This window comes from Hetaerina americana, unplaced genomic scaffold (assembly GCF_022747635.1).
Source record: "Hetaerina americana unplaced genomic scaffold, ioHetAmer1.1.p SCAF_4, whole genome shotgun sequence".
Classification (NCBI taxonomy): Eukaryota; Metazoa; Arthropoda; class Insecta; order Odonata; family Calopterygidae; genus Hetaerina; species Hetaerina americana.
In genome coordinates, this window is record NW_027286985.1 from 102457122 (window position 1) to 102478044 (window position 20923).

General features: G+C 33.4%; 1 protein-coding gene across 1 annotated transcript in view; it reads left to right on the forward strand.

The window, feature by feature from the left end:
- Positions 1 to 20923, forward strand: part of LanA (laminin subunit alpha) — a 147546-nt gene that overhangs the window by 62702 nt on the left and 63921 nt on the right. The window contains exons 17-28 of the mRNA XM_071590876.1: positions 3307 to 3481; positions 5253 to 5383; positions 8116 to 8268; positions 9141 to 9321; positions 11377 to 11534; positions 11683 to 11839; positions 12656 to 12892; positions 15008 to 15170; positions 15368 to 15488; positions 15637 to 15801; positions 16706 to 16958; positions 19010 to 19247. Coding sequence (XP_071446977.1) covers positions 3307 to 3481; positions 5253 to 5383; positions 8116 to 8268; positions 9141 to 9321; positions 11377 to 11534; positions 11683 to 11839; positions 12656 to 12892; positions 15008 to 15170; positions 15368 to 15488; positions 15637 to 15801; positions 16706 to 16958; positions 19010 to 19247 — 2132 coding nt within the window. The remainder of the gene's footprint in view (positions 1 to 3306; positions 3482 to 5252; positions 5384 to 8115; positions 8269 to 9140; positions 9322 to 11376; positions 11535 to 11682; positions 11840 to 12655; positions 12893 to 15007; positions 15171 to 15367; positions 15489 to 15636; positions 15802 to 16705; positions 16959 to 19009; positions 19248 to 20923) is intronic.

Sequence of the window (20923 nt, forward strand, 5' to 3'; positions counted from 1 at the left end):
TACTGATGAAGAATTAACTTAATTGGTTGATCATATTTATTTTCAAAAACGTTGCTGGATGAGAGATATTATGGACATTGTGGTGTAATAATAATTATCATGCATTATTAGTCTTTTTTAGAGGGGTAGAGCATTTTTTAGTTTTGGCTGGTGATTTTTGGTACTGTTACTTTGGTACTGTTACTTTTCTTGACATGGGGATGACATTTTTATAAGTGACTACTCTGAATGTGACCTTCATTCATGCTATCTGATTTCAGTTTGTAGATCCTTGAAGCTCTTCATGCTGGTTGTCTCATCACATTGGAGAGTTAAAAACTCACTGATCATGTCTCATTGTATCATTCACCTTAATGGTAGGCTTAAAGATTTTGTAATATTTTTCTGAATCAGGTGTTTCAGTGAGTGGGTGCATTTTTAATAATATAATTCTGATCGAATGAATGGACTTTCTCTGAAGATTTTGGGACAGAGGTGTTAGCATTTACATGAACAGAACTGAGCATAGGAAAACTGTCAAAGCAAAATATTACTGTAACTTAGTTTGCTATGAACCTATATAATTTGTTTTTCCTCCGGCTAAAATCATAATTTTAAGTTTTTATTTAATTGAAACAACTTGGTACAGTGCAACCTCATAATACAAGCCTAACCTGCTCTGCAATCTTTTTCATAGAGAAAAATAATCATTTGGTGAAACAACTTTATGCACATAAATTAATGTAAAATACAATAATGCATTCTATGTTGACAAAAAAAATTATATACAAGGTTTATTCAAATAAAATTATGCATGCATTGTATAGTATCATAGATCATATTCGCCCTTTCTCTATCTCAGAATTAAGCCAACAGGAATGTGAACTCAGTTTGTAAAAGCATAAAAGAATCTAAATCAATTCTTTTTCCTGGAAATCCGTCAAGAGACATTTGTTTTCACCCATGCTTCAAAATTTGGCAAAACTGTAACTCTGAATTATTGTTAAATGTTATGGCATGCATTGCCACTGCCTTATTAGGGCCATGCCTTTCACGCATGGTACATTCAATGCAAAAGTTTCTCCTGACCTCCACATCTCATTCAGCCTATTAAATTGGACTTAACTCTTCTTAAAGGCTCTTGAAGTTTCTGAATAGTAAACAAGTAAGGGTTTGATTTTCAAATTGCTGCTTGCATTTGTACAAATTAGCAGCTTGAGATGGCCTTTCTTTGCCTTGCAGTCAGACACAAAAAAATATTATGTGCTCAAATATAACTTTGGCGTCTTCTTCTTCCTGAAGAGAATTGTCTTGTCACAATTAAAAACATGCTGTGTCAGGTAACCTTCAGTAGGTACAAGCTTTTTAAAGCAAGCTTACTGCTTCACCATGCCTCACAATGGTGATGATGATGGTTCTTCTTGTTAACTTCTCAAAACATGGACGGCTCCCCTTAAATACCTGCTTGGCCATTGACAATCCTAACATCTTATTAAAAAGGTCGGCAAAAATCACTTTCCCATTCTCACAAATTATATTCTCATTAGTGGTGTCACATTGCAATTGCTTTTTGTTTATGCATATGAGAAGCAACCTTTCAACATAGTTCAGAACTGTTGTGTAGATACTCTGGTCACTCTATTTAAAGCATCTCTCTCCTTAGTCCTCTCTGTGTTCTTGAAGAAAAGGCCAATCATGATGTCGACTGATTGTTGATAGGCATACTAGATCAGCCATGTTCACACCTTGTTCTCGATTTTCAATCTATTTACTTTTAATTTCTGTTGGTTTTTTATTTTATTCTCTTATGGCTTTCTTCCGATATATTTTTCTTTGGGGTCGATTTTAAAACTATGCACAAAATATTATTAAAATTTGCACAAAAACCAGTAATAATATGTATGAACACAAGTATGGAAGAATGTGTGATCACTAGCGATGCTTAGATGCTAGCAGAACGACTGCCAGAGATAAACTGTAGTATCAGGCACGCAATGAATCTGGGAATTACCCTCTGCTCATTATTCATTATGGAAAAATTTGCTCGTTAAGCGAGTCATTTTCAGGACCAATATTTTTGCTCATTATGCAACTAAATTGCTCTGAAAGGTGCTCATTAAGCAATTTTTCTCTGTATTTTCAAGTTCAGCACCATGTGTGAAGGATTTTTCCAGCAATCCCCTTTCACCTTTGCACCCTTCTGATGATAAATTATGATGGAACCTTGCTTCATGAGCATAGTTCATTCCAGATTCTCACTTATAAAGCATAGTACTCATTAAGCAAAACAATTTATCCCATATAATTTGATGTAAAATACATTAATATATTTAATGCTGAAAAAAAGAAATCGTGTACAAGTTTTATTCTAATAAAATTATATAGACATTGTTTAGGATCATGAATCATCATCATCTTTTCTTATGTCATGGAATGAACCAACCTGAAATGTGAATTAAATTTGTAGAAAACAAAGAAGAATCAAAATAATTAGTATATTATTTATGATGAATTCCTAATTTTTAAAAAATAAAATCATCGAGAGAAATTTGTTTTTGCTGATGCTTCAAAATTTTGTTCACAAAAAATTAAAAAGAAAGCCCTGACATATCACAATTAAAAACCTGTTGTAGTGATTTTGTTGAAACTGGCCTCTTCCTAACAAGGTCAGCAAAAATCACTTTCTTCTTCCCATAAATGATGTTCTCATTATTATTATTGCATTGCAATTGCTTTTCATACATCTATATAAGAAACAGCCCTTCAATGTCGCTGAGAATAAGTAACTGTTACATAGATATTCTTGTCACTCCCTCTGAAGCATCTTCTCCTTAATTTTGTTCTTGTTCTTGGGAATAGTGTAAATTGTTGATGTCAGGCACTTGTATATGCATACTAGATCAGCCATGCGCATGCCTTGTTCTTGCTTTTCAATGCTTTAACTTTTCATTTCTTTGGTCATTCTTATTCTTTTATGGCTCTCTTCTTTTGGATTCTTCTCAAGGGAAATTTTTAAAACTATTTACAAAGTATTATTAAACTTTGCAAAAAAATTGAAAAAATATGTTTGAAAACAAGTGTGGAAAAATGTGCAATCACTAGCAACGCTAAGATGCTAGTGGAACAAATGCTGAACATAAACTGTAGGAGTAGGTATGCAATCATTCCAGGATTTCCCCTCTCCTCGTTACTTATTATATGAAGGGTCGAAATAATTTTTACTCATTATATGAGATGCTCGTTGAGCAAGGTTCCACTGTTCTGAAAATTATTTAGAGATGGCTATTAATAGTGAGCATTCTTGTTTGATCCATATTTGCTCTGCAGGTGCTTGATCATTTTGGAGAAGAAGAATTGCCATTGCTAAATCAGAAACAGCCAGAAATCCACCTGGACCTGAGTCTTTCAAGGATTGGGCCATATATACTTCTTATTAATTATTTCACCCCAGATCAGGATGCTCAAGTCTCAACTGTGCTGATTGAAACCAGCTCCACAAAAGGTACACACAATCTTTTTGTGATTCTTCCTTAAAACACACTCAGAAAATTTGGCTTCGATGTATTTGTTGTGTGTATTTATTCTGATGGATAGCATATTCAGGTTATTTTGAACTCTTGGTACATGAATTTATTTACTTTTGTGAAATTACTTTTAAAATTGTGGTCTTTCCGGCATAATGTGCACTAGATGCTTATGTGTCTGTTTTCACAGTAACTTCACCAAATAAATGGTGACTTGCAAAAATGAAAACCAAATAAGTGAGGGAACCTTCAAATAAAAAACTATATGGGTTGATAATTGTTGTTAAAACAGAGGATAAGTTAACTATGAAGATTTTAGGTAGCTTGTTGGGGATTTTGAGAAGCATCATGGTATGTAGAAAATTTGCACACTAAAGTTCAAAAGGTTAATGAAGTCCAGCCAACATTTAGGGGTTAGAAAATATTTAGTTACATTTCTTCATATTTATTACAGTTGGGACTTGGAGTGGGTCTGTGTTTTTGTTTTTTCAGTGTGTTGTTTCAGGAATTGTGCCCATACATTTATTTTTGATAGCTACATCCTTTGTAGATGCCATTACTTGTTTATTAACATGGAGGTGATTTTTTCCTCAATCACAGTGAAGTTGAATGGATTCCAATTAAATTTCACAAACCTTTTATATCAGTCAGGAATCCAGGAAGAGTCAACCATTGGGTTGTAAGAGCATTTGTTTAAAATGAGTCTTTCCCTTGGAATAAATGAAGGCATAAAGGACAATTTAGTTTTTTTAACTATTATTTTTTATAAAAAACCCCATATGTCTGTAATTGATCTTCTGTTGTCTTAGTTTATTACATAATATAAATGTCTATCTGATGGAGTGATTGCCATGTTTTGCATGTGCCTATGATGTGAGCAATGAGCTATTGGAATTTAAAGGACATCATTCCTTCACTCAATTTAAATCATAATTTAATACAGAGAGGGTATGACTTCAATAAGGATATTATGTTGAAGTAGTGTAGGCTATGTTTGACTTGGATAGGCACTCTTTTTGTTTGAGTGATTTTGTATGCTTTTTTGCTGTATATACTTTCAGTATTAATGGGTTTCATAACATTTCGTTATTTGATTGATTGATACTTAAGCATACCAAAATTTATGGAATAGGTCAGGAACTACTTTTACGGGCCACCAAATTACAATGCCTTTTGAATTAAAAAATATTGAAATAACAAAGAGTTTACTTTATTTATTTTGCATTGCAAGAAGGTTAATTGCAATTGATTTGCCTTAAGAGTGCTTTACTCTGAACAATAATATGAATGAAACCATGAGTACAGTGCAGGTAGTAGTACTTTTTATTTTTTGCATGAAGAAAATTTATGCTATGATTTTTTTCCCTTTTCCATTGTAACATAGTTTATATTTCATTTTGCTTGAATTTTCAGAATATAATCCCCTTTTTGGAACTTAAGGTAGCCATGCCCCAGTTCATGGTAATGAGTTTCTCCAATAATTTTGATAACTTTTTGTAAATATGGTTGTTTTTCATCATTGACTTATACCTGTGATAAATCCTGACTGCATTGATTTAAGTAAATATTGCAAAATGAGTTTATAACCTGTTTATGTATTTATAAAATCAGGGAAGATTATTCATTGTATTTTTTCCGAGATGAAGTTAACTTGGAATTTAATATGAAAATTACCCTAAAAGATGAATCATATGGAAGGAGAGTGTTATTTTCTTTAGCCTGGTCTCAATATTTCTGACACATTTTCAGGGAGACAAAATGGAAAAGTGACCCTTTATCCATGCCATTACTCATTTCTGTGTCGACAATCTGTGAAAGACAAGTATGGAAAGGTTGGAGTATTCATGTTTGATTCAAACTTCATCAGTTTAGGAGTAAAGGTGAGAATAAGATTCATATTCAAATGCTTATTATACTCTGCTTTAATATATATGTATATTCCCTAGATTAAACAAAAAGTACTGTACGTATTTGGAGAGAAAGAGGAATGAAATTAAAGCCATGTGCTTTCAATTAAAACTGTTGTGCACCTGCTAAGCACTTATTAATTACTTTGACTATATTTTTCTTAAGAGCATAATTTGTATCTCCTCTAACTGTTTGAACATTTTTGGAACTGTATAAGTGCATAGTGATTTTCTGAATTGAAATAATAGTAATTATTACATTAAGTTGCTTCTTAGGGCAGGTCACAGGTAAAACAATGTATGAGTACAAACATGAGAAAACTCCAATAATGTGATACATATGTAAAGAGTTTAATACAAAATAAATTTACCTTTGGTCTGCTTAGGCTAAATAGTCTTAGTAATAGCCTTAAAGGTCTGCTTAGGCAAAATATTAAGGTCGGAGTACTATTTTTCAGGAGGTTCTCAGCCATTTTTAATGTGTTAGCTGTAGGAGAATATTTCACAGATAGTCTTAGTTTATTGTAAATTTTCAATGCCCCTTCAATACTCCTTAATGACAGATTGTCAGTCGGAAATTCTGACTTGCAAGGACTGAGGTTGGACAGATATGGCACAGAAGGTTGAGAAATGAATTCAGTAGAAAAATAAGAAAACTCGGAGAACAATTGTTAAGGCCCTTTGCAAGGAAGCTCACCATAACCTTGTTCATGGAAAAGTTGAAGCAGCTTTAAAACTATGAGACATAATTTCAATGAACACAAAGCAAATATCATTGGCATTCGGGATAGCTATGTGGAAATTCGTACTGGAGATGAAGACAAAGGGGAGAGTTGAAAAGATTGTTGGAGAATCTTTATGATGAAAAAGAAATGCATGTGAGAATACTGGAAGAAGACAATGCTAATGTTGTGAGAGAGGACACCAAAAATTCCTTGGATTTAAATTTGATGCTGTTGTCAAGGATTCAAGTACAAACAAGGCACTAGTGATTGAGAATGTATCTTCAGAACTAATACAAAATTCAGGAAATAAGAACCTGAAACAACTATACAACCTCATATGTTGTATGCGTATAAGAGGAGAAATGCTGACGGACGTCCAGAAGAATGTATTTGCCCCTATATCAAAAAAGAAAAAGGCCAAAAAATGTGGACAAATCAGCAGAACTAGTCTGATGACCCATGCAATGAAGATTCTTTAGAAGAATGGTACACCAAAGAATGAAGAAGGAATCAGAAGAGTAACTTAAGTTTGAATTCAAAAGGAGTATAGGGATGAGAGAAGCTATTCTTGCTCTCAGGTCTATTGCAGAGATGAGGATACAGAAGGATCAGCTATTCTCTGTTGAGTTCCTTGATTTGGAGAAAGGGATTGACAGTGTGAACTGAAAATTGAAGTTACATACCTAAAGAAAGTTGAAATGAGCCTCAATGACAGGAAATTGATGCACACGCAATGTAGAAGTCAGGCTACAGGAACTTAATTAACATTTAAGTTTACCAAGCAGGATAGGATTGTTAAGGAAGACTTTCTATCAGAATAAACAACTACTATCAATGTATAGAACCAGCATAAGCATGAGGAAGTGATTCATTAAGAAATATATATGGATTCTGCTTTTCTATGAATGTGAGGGTAGGATGATTAGGACAGCAGGGAAAATATGATTGCAGGTGAGTAAAATGTGATGCTACCAAAGAATACTGAAAATAAAATGGGTAGAGATAGTAATAAATGAAATTTTGTAGTTTAAAAATTGAGTGTAAACAGAAGCATAAGGAGGATTCTCTAAAAAAAAGGGGGAATTTGATTGGACATATCCTGTGGAACAATAGTTCACTTGAAGATCATGGCTGAAGGGAGCATAGCTGAAGGGAGGGGGAGAACTAGAAGGGAAGACCTCTAGACCTGAAGAGATGGCAGGGAATAGAATAGTTCAAGAGTTGTGACAAATCAATCATTGGATTGACAACATGTGATGATGATGAATAGAAAATGAAGATAATGAAGTTCCCTAGAACTATGAAGGGTGAAATTAACATTCAAATTGGATTGATTATGAGTAGCTATACTTCTAGCAGGAATTAACTGAGTGTCATAAAATTAAAGATTACAGCCATTTTATTAGCTAAGGGCACCGATTGTTGTTTTCATCTGTAAATTATTGCCTCATTGGAGTGCTATGTTTAATGTTTATGCATACTGATAATTGATCTTTTACTATATTTAACCTTTGTAATGGTTTCTTTCTTTGGAATATGGGACAGCTACTCTGAGACTGGGTAATTTTCAATTTGAAGTATATAAAAATCCAGAATATAAATTATTTTGGAATGGTGACATGCTGCAAAATTCTAAACTACAGAAATGGAAGGAAAAGAATGACTCTGGACATCAAGAATACTGACATCTTTAACTTATTCAGGCTGAGACTGTCATGTATATCAAGAGATAGGATATATATTATGGATGCATGCCAACTCAAGCTAGAATTGCAAATATGCTATGCCAAGGGTTAGAGTGTATCATATGTATTGAAAGCATCAAGGAATTGTACCATTAATAATTCATGTTGATTATTTTATGAATTTAAATTTTCTTTATCTCAACCTGGATATAGACATTTTTATTTTTTTATGACTGTATTGCACATGTGCTTCTTAATTCTCTAGTGTTTTCTCTCTGTTGATGTTTTATTCCAGGGTGACGACAACTCCAATATAGCCATTGAATCTATTGTAGCCATACCTCAAGATAATTGGTCCACTGACTATATAGAACCAAAATCCTTTTGTGTCAGGAAAAATGGGACATGTGTCCCTGCATCATTCCCAATCGCTCCTGATTCAAAAAAGGTGAGTTTCACATTTAGAAGCAGAAAAGACCAGCCATTTCAGGTTATTTTCATGAAGTCACCAAGAGTGGCTTAAAATTGTCTTATCAGCTTCAGTTTCAATGATTTGTATTCCAGAAAGGTAAGCATTGATTCTTGTGTAATGGAATTGAGTCTTAAAACTTAAAAAATGTCCCTGTAATCATTCCAAAAAATTCCTTTATGAAAACATTTAATCATCTGCATGCATAGAGCAGATGAGGATTGAGAGGGCTTACCCGCTGCTTTTAACATGGTTATTATGCTAAACCAGATATCTAAGAGTCATTGACTTTGGCATGACTACAGGTGAAGCAAATGGAGGAAAATGGTTCTGGATAACAGGACAAGTTGCACTGATATGTATTACCATTGTTAAGTTTTATTCACAAAGAAAGGTTTCACCATATTTATCCCTCTCCCTGGTACTTCTCCTGTCTCTCCCATTCCACACTAATTTCATATTAATAATGCTTGCAGGCTTAAGTTCCCAGTTGCCAATCCTTATTTTATGAGTCCCTGCTTTATCACAGCTAGGTAATACCTTCACTGTTTTGGGGAAAATGATGGAGCATATTAGAAATAAAGATGGTGATTAATTTTCAACAACTGCCATAGATAGTAATAAATGTACCATTCATATTTTTTAATTTATTTCTCAATCCCTCGCTTCTCATGACTTCTGATTTTTTTGTAAAGTTTAGTTTTTATATCTCAAAAACTTTTCTACCCATATTTTATTACATTACAATGTATGATAAACTGCAAAAGTTGTTTGGACTCAAATGATCACTTTCTTAAGGTAAGACATTGATATTGATTTTGAAATTTGAATCTGTTCCTCTTTCCATCCAGGTTGAGTTTGAATTAGGCAATGAAGATCAGATGCCTACTAAACTCCCTACTGGCATTTCAGACAATTCTACAGGTCTTATTTATTTGAATCATGTGGATGCAATGGTTGATGTCATCGGTAAAGTTCCACAGGAGGGTTCATACGTGTTTGTTATCCATTTCTACCAGCCAGAATTCCCAGGTGAGATATGAGGAAATCAATTAGACTTTATATTCAATGTCATGGGTTCTTGATGTACCTGATCAAATACTTTCAATTATCTAATAATTTCAAAATAAATGATTATCACTTAGCATAAAGCCGCAAATCAAATTCTCTACCAGTGGCATTTGCACCCTTTTCTGATTTGTTTTGGCATCCCAGAGTATATAATTTTGATCAAGTAAGTGCCTCAAACTCTCTGACATGAAAATTTTATTGCTTATACTCCCTCCCTTCCAATATTACTCTCCAATTGAGAATAAAATGGCAAGTTAATGACATAACAATACATGTAGAATAATTAACTCTTTGCATCTATTTCCATGGGTGCAAACACCTTATATCTCTCATGAAAGAATGACAATAAGTTAGGCATCTTCCCTGAGCCAAATAATATTGACAGATAAATCCCCATTTTCATAAACAAGGATGAACCAGACAGAAACAAAAAAGATGGAGAATGAATTCACTAGCACTCTATTTCTCTCACCTCAAAGTTTTCATAATTATTGTATATACAAATTTATTTCAATGATCTGATAGATTTTTTGCCAATTTCAAAAGAAATTATGTATGTAATAGGTTTCCTCACAACACCAAATTCCATTAAAATACCTAACAAACCTAAAATGGCATTACAACTATTTTGTAACTCTCTAATTTATTTCTTTCTAATGTCTATTTAAATTTTTTTGTTTCTTATTTATAACCATTTAGTTTTATTCCCAATGAAAAAGCCTTAAGTAAGGTAGAACACCAGAAAAATGGTAGATTTTCTGACTCTTAATGCTAATTTTTGTAATATTCCAATACTGACATCTTAAAAAATTGTTGATATTTCAATGGGTGTAAATAAATGGGGGATCAGTGGTATAATCTCATTGATCATATTCCTAATCATGCATTAAGTGCTTTTATGGAGTTAAACCATCAGTTTTTTTTCTGAATTTCTCCAATGCTCTGAAGTAGTTGATGCATTTACATGTATATCAATAGGAATGCTTGATGTAATACAGATGCCATATTTGTTATATTCAAAAGGCCATGCCAGTCCTTGCAGTTTTTTGGTAAGGTCTAATTGAGTAAAGCTCTCGAAAAAGGTAGTGGAATCATAAAATTTGTTTCCGACCTTTTGGTAAGCTAAGTTGTAGACAATATGAAGTATGCTTGCAATGACTGATCAAATACTATCAGGAAATTTCCCTCCAACTGTATTCTTTGAGGGCACACTGAATATGAAAGCAAAAGAACTACCTACCTTCACAGGAGGAAGGAATAAAAAGAAAAAATAATTACAAGAGCTCAGTTGTACTCACCTACCTGTACATTTCCTGCATATAGGTGAAGAAAGAAAACCAAGTTAAAAAAATGAATCACGCTTGGTCCTTGTTAATCAAATTGGGTTAACAGGCATTTTAAGATAGGAAAGTATTAGATACTTGCCAGGAGAATGTGTTGCCTTTGAATACTAGGTTATTTTAAGCTCTTAAGCTTATTTCAAATCTGTGGGGCTTCCTAGCTAAAGCACTGGGCCAGACATCCAGGGATTTGGGTTTAAATCCCAGTCAAGGGAAATGATTTTCAAACTTTGAAATTGTTGTATTTAAATGCACATTTGCAGATGACTTCAATACTGTCATGCAATCTCCTGCAGTTGATTTGAACGTTTCTTATAACTTTCCTTTATGTTTTGAATGCACTGATTAGCCTCAATTAAGGAAAAAGTAAATTTAAAATTTCTGATATTTTTGTTTCAGGTTACAAAAATTTGAATGCGTCTATTCTATGTATACATTAAATTAATTTTAATTCATATGTATTAGTAGCCCTAATAAACTATGAAGAATACTTCGGTATCATATCCACAACCTAGAAACTATTGCCCAAGTGATATATGTAGTTTCTCTTTGATTTATTCACTATGTTCATTGACACTTGAAAAACTAAGGATATTTTATAAATTAAACTCCATTATGTGACAGTGGTAAGTGCCCTAGACCCATATTTAATATTTCTTGTATTTTTTTATGATAGAATTTGATGTGGATGTGCTAGTTCAAAATGGCCAGATCTATGAAGCATCACTTCCTGTTCAGCATTGTCCATCATCATCTGGTTGCCGGTCCATAGTACAGCAGCCGAATGGAAACATTCATTTTGAGCTGATGGAGAACTTCCTTCTTACATTTAAGGTAGGCAATGGTAGAACAGAATGGTTTGGATACCTAATTGACTGGAAACAACACCACAGATTCATCTGTTTATATAGTCATGCAATGGGTTGAAATATGGGTGTATTTTTATTTGATTCATGAATGTCAGAATTGGTTTTTATTTTAGGAACCCAACCATAAAACCGTATGGCTTGATTATGTGATTGTGGTACCATCCGACCAGTTTACTGAAAATATTTTGCATGAGCAAAATTTGGATCAAACAGGACTTTTCTTAAAACAGTGTGGAAAGAATGAGTTCCATATGGATAGTCAAACCAAAGGTGGGCATTAAAATAGTCATAATAACGAATATTATTTTATAATCATGTGAGAGACCATTGTATGAAATAATTGATTTTAAGGACTTTGACAAGCCTTAGGTTTTGCTTGGTTTCCTCAGGTTTTGCTTGCAGGAAACAAGCAAAACCTGAGGAAATTGTGTTTTCATTTTGATTATGAAAAACCTGTGAAAGTATATAACTTCTAAAAATATACTAGAAAATTTTTTGACAGTTCTTTATATGGAATCAATTGTTGTAAAATTTAAGGGTATGGTTTATCTGGTATTGAAAAAATGACAGCTCTATGGGTTATAGTTTTTTACCAGGATGAACTGAGCCTGTAACATGTAGTAAATTTAAAATCAAGTTGTTAAAGTTTATTAAATTCCTCAAGTCAAATTATTTATCCATTGTTCCCAATTTCATATATCTATTCACAAAAATTTTTAATTTAAAATAAGGTGAAATAATTAACTCCAATTCAATTGTTTAATGATTGTTCTAATTTTTGGTAACCCTAAATTCAATTGCCGACATTTGGATGAAATTCACTTGATAGAAATTTATTGATATATTTATGATATGTAACAAATATAAATATATTCTTCCAGAATGAATGTTAACAGTGTTTGTCTTTTACATCTATTTTTTATTTATAACAAATAACTGCCAATCTTTGGAAAAAGTTTGCCTACATGTTGGCAGGCACTAGTAATTTATTCAACAGACTTAATTTATTTCAGTTGGGCTTTATAATGATTTAATAAATGTTGTGCATGTATTATTTGACTGAAATCACCATGGTCATCATTTCAGGTTTTTGCCAGGATGCAGTGTTCTCTATAACATCAGATTACAATAATGGAGCTCTGCCTTGCCATTGTGACATAGAAGGCTCTTTGAGTTTTGAGTGTGAGAAGTTTGGTGGCCAATGTTCTTGTAAGCCGAATGTAATTGGGAGGAGATGTGAGCACTGTAAGACAGGCTACTTTGGGTTCCCAGACTGCAGACCATGCAGCTGCCCCTCCACTGCAGTATGTGATCCAGAAACAGGTACTCTTCTTTATATTGGTTTCTTGTACCTCATTTTTCCCTGCCTGATTCTTAGCAATGTGTGCATGGTGGCAAAAACGTTGATTGTACCAAGTAATAGGTAAATGTTGCTCAGATGTTCAAGTTGAGTTCAATTTCAGTTTTTCCCCATCCCAAGGTCTGACTTATAAGGAAATTGCTCTGAAATGTGCCACAATTTACTTACAGCCATCTTATGGCTTCTGCATTCTGAGTAGTTGATCTCCATTCCCTTTTTGAAAGGTTACAACTGGAATATATTTCCAAATATTTGATTGCACTTTTCCTTTTTTCTTCTCGATACATATTTTAATGGAGATTTGAGAATTTTTATGGTAGATTTTGGGCAAATATCAAATGCTCAGTTATCATTCTCCGTAGACCAGGAACTGTTTCATCCAGATTAATGAGATATTCTGGTTCTTCCCCAATGTATTCCACAATGACAGAACGCTGTGTGTTTCTATTTGTTATTGCCTGATTGTGCCCTTAATGCTTGTTTGGCTTGCTAAGTACAGGATTTGTTGTAATTGTAGCAGACTTTACTCATGCCCTCATATATGAGGGTTGTCTGGAACATAGTACCAGTTTGTTGGAGCACTAGCAATGTGAATAGCCACTGCTCAAATGCCAAGTGCCTTCAGTTATTTGTCTGCTTACTGTGTATGAAGTTTCATAGCACTGTCATTGTTTTTGCTGTTTCTGTGAGTGCTCCTCATTTTTTAAGATAATTGAAAATACCACCACTTGTGAAGTTAAGGCCGTTGATCAGATTACTCCACACAAGAAATGTGCGTCCATGTGATTATTATAGTTAATCAAAGGAGTTTACGGAGACACTGTTATTGATGAATTATCTGTTCAGTGCCAATAACGAAATTTCAACTTGGGGTGGAGAACATCCATGATGATGAGCATTTGGGGTGTCTGTTCTCCTCCATGAAAATGCCCAGCCTTGCACAGCTGGGAAAACACAACAACTTAGGGAAACTTTCAAATAGGAAAGTTCCAACCATCCACTATGGAGCCCGAACTTGGCTCCTTCATATTTTTTATCTCTTGGCAAAAATACAAAACCTTTTGGCAGGAACGAAATTTCGAAGTGATGAAGAACTGAAAGAAGGGTGACTACATACTTTTCTCAATGAACTGGCAGTAGAGAAGCTGGAACACAAAAACTTGTCACACATTATAACAAATGTATGTTTGTATGATGAAAACGTAGTTTTAAAATTTTGTAGTTTAAGGTTTGTAGTTTACATATTATATGTTTTTCAAGAAAATATGTATTAGTTAAAAACGTTTTTTCAAGAAAATATGTATCAAATATTTTTTAATTCCAAAAGGGGTACTACTTATCAGTCAATCCTCATAGCAGTAGCAATAAAGGGTTCTCTGCTCTGAACAGACTCGACTGATATGTTGCTCAACAAAGAGAGATTCATCATTTCAAACTCAGTCAGGACTAACACACATCACATCAAAATTATCATGACAAGAGTCACAAAATACTTGGCTAATGAATCAGTAAAAAATTTAAATGTATGAAGAATAGTAGGAATTATGTGTTTTTCAGTGATTATACATCATTTCCCCAAGTTTTATATTTAAAGATCACACTACAAAATTTTCTGACTTTTATCTCACTCACACATTTAATTAGGAAAATGTTTTTTTCAGATTTTCCTAATGCTGTTATGGACTACCAACTTGCATTATAATACTTTTCAAAGTTTAATAATTAAAGAAATATCAATGAAAAAATTAAATTAGTTGTAACACTTCTATGAATAGCTGATTGACCTCTTTAGTAACATACATTGAAAGGCATCTAATTCAAACAAAGATGTTACCTTACATACCATGATGTTACCTAACATAAATGTATTACTTTAGATGCTACCCATGAATTTCATGGGGCATGAGAAAGATATTGATAGTTATGTGTTAAAAAAATAGATGTCATGAAGTCATTATTATACTCATTTTAAAGCTGTAAGTAATGGAGTGTCATTTTTTTCATATTAAAATACAGACTAGCTCCACCTCTAACTTATTTTGTACTTTCATTGATCCCAAATTCCCCTGTGATTTCAGGTTCCTGCATCTGCCCTACAAGGGTGACTGGGAAAAATTGTGACCAGTGTGTCCCTTTCACGTATGGCTATGACCAAATAATTGGCTGTGAGGAGTGCAATTGTAATCCTCTTGGAGTTGAGAGAGGAAATCTGCAATGTGACTTGCTCACAGGTCTTTGCAAGTGAGTTTTTAGAAAAGTAGATTGCAATTGCATATATTATTTTGTGAAGTTGAGAAAAAAATAAAGTTGTTGCACCATCATTTTGCAACCCTTTGGTTGTAATGATTTCGAGAAAAAATTGAGCTTCATGTCATAAATATATCTGAATAAGATTTCTTTATATCTTACTCTGACGTGAATGTTCTTTTCAACTTCAGGTGCAAAGAGAATGTTGTTGGTAGAACATGTGACAGCTGCCTTGCTGGTTTCTCGTCCTTCCCATTCTGTGAACTCTGTAGCTGTGATCTCAGGGGAACCACTCCAGAAATATGTGATCAGGTGGGGGAGCCACTTTCGGTTAACATAGTTTCTTACTCACAGAAATGAGTTTTATTGCTCTGTGTCAAAACAGTTCATCAGAAGGCATATTGTGTACTCTGATGAAAGTTATTTCTGTAACACATTTGTGGAATTTTTATATTTACAGCACTCTGCTGAATGCTTCTGCAAGAACAATGTGAATGGATTGGCTTGTGACATTTGTAAAGAGGGAACCTTCAACATTCAGGAGAAGAATCCAGATGGGTGCACCAAATGTTTTTGCTTTGGAAGATCAAGTGTTTGCTCTAGCTCATCTCTATACAGGTCATATGTACGTAAATATTTGTACTGTTTTTATTCTAGTTGACTTTTAACGCATCTCATCTTAAAGGGAAGGATACATTTTTTCTTTGCTCATATAATCTTTTTCCTTGCTGCTGATGGCTTTCAAAGTAACTTTTTTGTATAGGATTATTACCTTAAAATTCAACAATATTTTATTTCCACACTGAGCACCCCTTGCATTTTGGTTCTCCAACTTATGTTCATTGTTAGAAAATCAGATAAAGAGAGGATAAAATTTTTTAAAAAGTTAATGAATTCACTATTTGAATTATTTAATGATAACTGCATTTTATACTGATGCAAGAGAGAAATAGCTCATTGTTCAAGTAACTATTTGGGGTTCTAATTAAAGGTGTTCATCCTTGGATTTTTTACTGTGCATCTTATTCTATTGTTAAAATTGGCATGTGTAAAAAAATCCCTGTTGTAAGTACCTGTTTTATCCCTATTTACATTTTAGGGTGAAGATAAAGGATCCAAGGTTCAAAATCTTGCTACCTTAGACAGCCACAGTCTATAATTTTCTGGGAATAATAAATTCATGTTATACAACAAATAACATAGTAGAAACAATTTGATCCTCTCCTTTGAACGTGTAACTTTCACTGATCAATGGCTACCTACATATATCCCTACCCTATGTTCAAGTTCAGCATGTAATTTGAAATATATTGAATGCCTATGAAATGGAAATTTTTAATATCGGCCACTATTATAAATAGAATATATTTAGTAAAATGTCCATTTGTGAACATCTTTACCTAAATTCATAATTGCTAGCAAAAAATTAGTGTTTCATCATAGGCAGTGCATTGCAGTTACTGAAATGAAGTGCATTTATTTAAGCTATTATTTAACTTCCAATCATCTCAATTTTATTGATTTTTCAGGTATCTCGAATGGAAGACTGGTATTTGGCTTCCATTGATGTTGGTGGAGGCAATGTTGCTTCCCAGGTTTTGGTTGAACCTATCAACACCCTTCCTGAAACATCTGGTGGTGTTGTATCTGCTGACTTAACTCCAGAGGAATTGTTTGATAAGGTGGCATATTTTGTGGCCCCAGCTGCATATTTTGGAAACAGAATTACCTCATATGGTGGAACTTTGAATTTCACAGTCATCTATTCACCTGGTCCTTTTGGTGAGAATCTTTCAAAAGTCCATTATCTTTATCAATCCATTGACCCAGCATGAATGATAGAAACTTACTCTTATGAAGCTGACTAGAGTAGAAAATTAATTTTCAGTTAAATACTTTCATTATAGAGTGATATATAATGGAATGCTACAGCCATCAAATTTCAACCGAAATTGACCTGCTAAACTTTCATTTGATTGGTTATTTCAATCTTAGATTGGTTTTCTGTGATCTCATTCCTTCCCTATCCAAAGCTAATTATATCCTAGTAGTTTTCTGTCTCTCATTTTGGTTTCCCTGGTAAATACACTGTGTACCTTGCTTTTATGCCCCCAGTAATTTTTTATTTGATTTACAAAGGCCGGCCTCGGTGGCGGCGGGGTAACGTCCTCGCCTACCAACCCAAAGGTCGTGGGTTCGATTCCCACCTAGGTGGATTTCCCTCCATCTAGGGCTTGGTTGTATGTGATTGTCGTCAAATGTCTGTAATGTAGGGTTAGGTGGAAGAAGGGACTATTAGTCCCAACCTCGCCCAATTAAGTCGATAAATAAATATAATTTTTTAATCCTTTAAATGAAATCTCATTCCACTATTTATCCTTTTTAATTATTAAATATCCCACAGTTTATTAAAATGGACAAGAAGCAAGCTGGCACACTATATACACACATACACACACACACGTACAAAAACATGAGCTATGTATATTGGTTTATTTTATTTGGTTAAAACATATGTTTTTAATTTAATGCTAGTACACAGCATCAGTATCATAACCTTAAAAAAAAGTATGCCAGTCATTCTCATTGTTGTTATTCAAATTGTTTTTGAATGGAGCAATTTCATAGAATGAATGGCACATTTATAGGCAAAATTTTGTGGATACCATAAAGATATTCAATTAGAAGTTATTTGGCCACTACTCTGTTGTAATATCGGGGAATAAGCTGACATTGCTCTTATTTGCTGTGCTTTAAATTTTTAGCACTCTTTCTTCTTTTTATTATTTCTCATACTTCATGCAATTTTGCCATGGATTTAACATCTGTTCATAGTAAATTTACTTTATGTATTATTAAGTGTTGAATTGTTCCTTTCAACAATTGTGAAAAAAATATTTTAAAATGGCAAATAAACATGTGAGAAAATTGTTGTCATTAGAAGATAATATGAACATTGTGCTAAGAGTTGGCTCTTACATACTGTATACTTCTCAATATAACACTGTATATAGGCACTTATGAGTCCCTGGATACCAAACATGATGTATCAATTTCAATGTTGAACACAATAGCATAAGCTTGGAAAATTGTAGAAAAATGTAAAGGAATCAGGCTATATGGCTTAAAGGTGTAAAGGCATCAAAATTCTTGAAGTATGATGAACCTGAAGCAAAATTGAAGACATTCATATGTAATATAGATGATAATGATTCATACATGTAAATTCTACAGTAATTCTTTGTTGCTTGAAATATAAGTTGACATAGCATTATTAAGATACCTTGAAATTTGGTTGGATCAATGTAGATGCACTGAAGTTTGGAAGAGCATTGACAATACTTATTATTTAATTAAAATTATCTTCAATTTGTTACTGTCTTTTGTTTAATGTCTTAATTAAGCAATTTGCTTTAAAATCACACTGAAGTTATTAGTGAAGGCTAATGTCAAATTAATTTTTAGGCATATACTAAGTGCTCCTTTTTCCATGCAAAAATGGTCATGTATCATATGGAATGCGATTAATGTAGAATATTATAGGTAAGTGACAGGTCATAAAAATATTCTCTACAGTCAGGTTGGCATTGTTAAACATTTTTCAATTTTTTACTGAATTTAATTTAGATTACTTTTTTCGTCTATTCTAAATTAACAAAATTAGTTTAACTAATTAAAAATGCTGGAAAAAATCATATTCTCATGCAATGTCCATGTTTGCTTCTATTTTTGCCACCTCATAAAAAATCCCAGGTGTTAGTCATATTCCTCGGCAAGTCATATTCTCCATTTAGTTTCCATCTGATAATTCTTCTTCCCTTTACAATTTCCAGGTAGTGCTGTGAGTGGGGCTGATGTTATCCTGCATGGGTGGGACATGTACCTCCTTCACTTCTCACTGGAGCAGCCACCAGCAGATGAGAGTTACCATGCCACCCTTGACCTTACAGAGATTAACTTCATTCTGCCAAATGGCCTCCCAGCAACACGTGAGCAGCTGATGCAAGTGCTCCAGAACCTTCAGGGCATTTACATTAAGGCCACATATTGGGAGCCCAGCCTCAACACAAAGTGAGCTTCCTATACTCTTCCTCAATGTTGTCATTGTTCTGAGCAAGGTTTAGGACTTTCGAAAATAATTCTTTTAATGTGATACATTTGCCTTTCACTATGGGAGAAAACCCATAGTGCCATTGGCAATGATAGGTAATTAACCCTCTTAGTGCGGCTGGCCCATATATAGGCTTTTGCATCTTGGGCAAAAAGTTCGGCACCCCAATATATCTGTTCAAATGTAAGCTATTGTTTTTATTCAATTTTTATTTTATCTTGGAAAATGTTTCTTTCATCATAAATATGACATCTCTGCTTCATATTATAGCGTTTTAATTTTTATTTTCTATTTTAAATACTTCTCGAAAGGTATAAATCTTACTGTAATTTTTACGTTGAACTGTTGACATGTGAGGAAGCTCATTCTAATGATACGCTTGTTTTTTTCCTTGAGTGGTTTTTTCACTATGTAATCCCACTGAAAAATGAATCTGTTTAATTCTGCACTTTTGAATGGTTTTATGATGAATCTGTTTAATACAAACTACTAAGACTTGGGCAATACAATGCTAGTGAAAGCATTACTGTGCAAAAATAAATATTGCTTTCCCTTGTCTTCCATCCTAGGTAGTCATTCGGGCTCTTTATTATGTGATGAAATTGCAAGTGTTTCTCTTTCTGACAGGGCTTGCTTATTTGACTGCCTTGAGATGGAAAGTACATTGTTGATAGTATGCAGAGAACATTTCATTTTTTTTGTTTTGAGTTTCAGTGCTGTTTTTCCCTTTCGAGTGTGCGGCTGAATCAAGTGCGATTTCAAGAAAATATGTTTTTATTTTTTCTTTATTGTATATGAAGAAAATAGTCCAATGACAATAATGACGTGGCATCAATACATTTCAAGTATCATTGAGTCACTTGAGATGGAATACCTTGGGGAGACAGAGTGTTGCATATCTCCTCGTGTAGGTAGTTCAAATGCCGGACTGTATCAACTACCAGGAGAAAAAGAAAATATTTGTGTAGTTTATGGCAGGATACATGGCCAGGAGAGGAAAAGGTCCTAAACAGTGTGCATTAATTGTAAAAAAGGAGTGCATAGCATTTGTATGGTTAGCAATAGATGTTAGATGAACGATTCGACAACATTTGTAAGAACAGACTTTTCTACAAAATGTGTGACTTTGCAGAAGCAGACAGTAAGTTATGCAACTCTAAAGTAATTCTTTATTTTATCATAATATTTTCCGCATACCTTTTTGTTAAATTTTTTAAATAAAAATTGTGTTTTCATGATAAAATATTTCAAAAAATTTATTAGTATAGTTTCTTAATATCAAATTCTTATTGGTAATAAAATTGTTCCTGTTTAGTAGACTAAAACAACCACAATTATTTTGTAAGATGATGTAAAATTCATTCCTTACTGTTACCCAATTAAGTTACTATACAATAAAAAAATTGTGGATATCTTTAAAATTGAATTCAAAATAATTTTTTCCCTCCGATGGTACATTTGATAAAATTACCCTCCTTTTTTTGGCATGGTTCGCTAGTACCACGGGCATAAGGCAGCACTAAGAGGGTTAAGATTAAAAAATTTAGCTCAAGAAAAAAAACCTTGCTGTTCCACAGAATAAAAATGTTATTGTCACTCTATCTGAAACAGGGTATCATCTTCTGGCCCATTGACG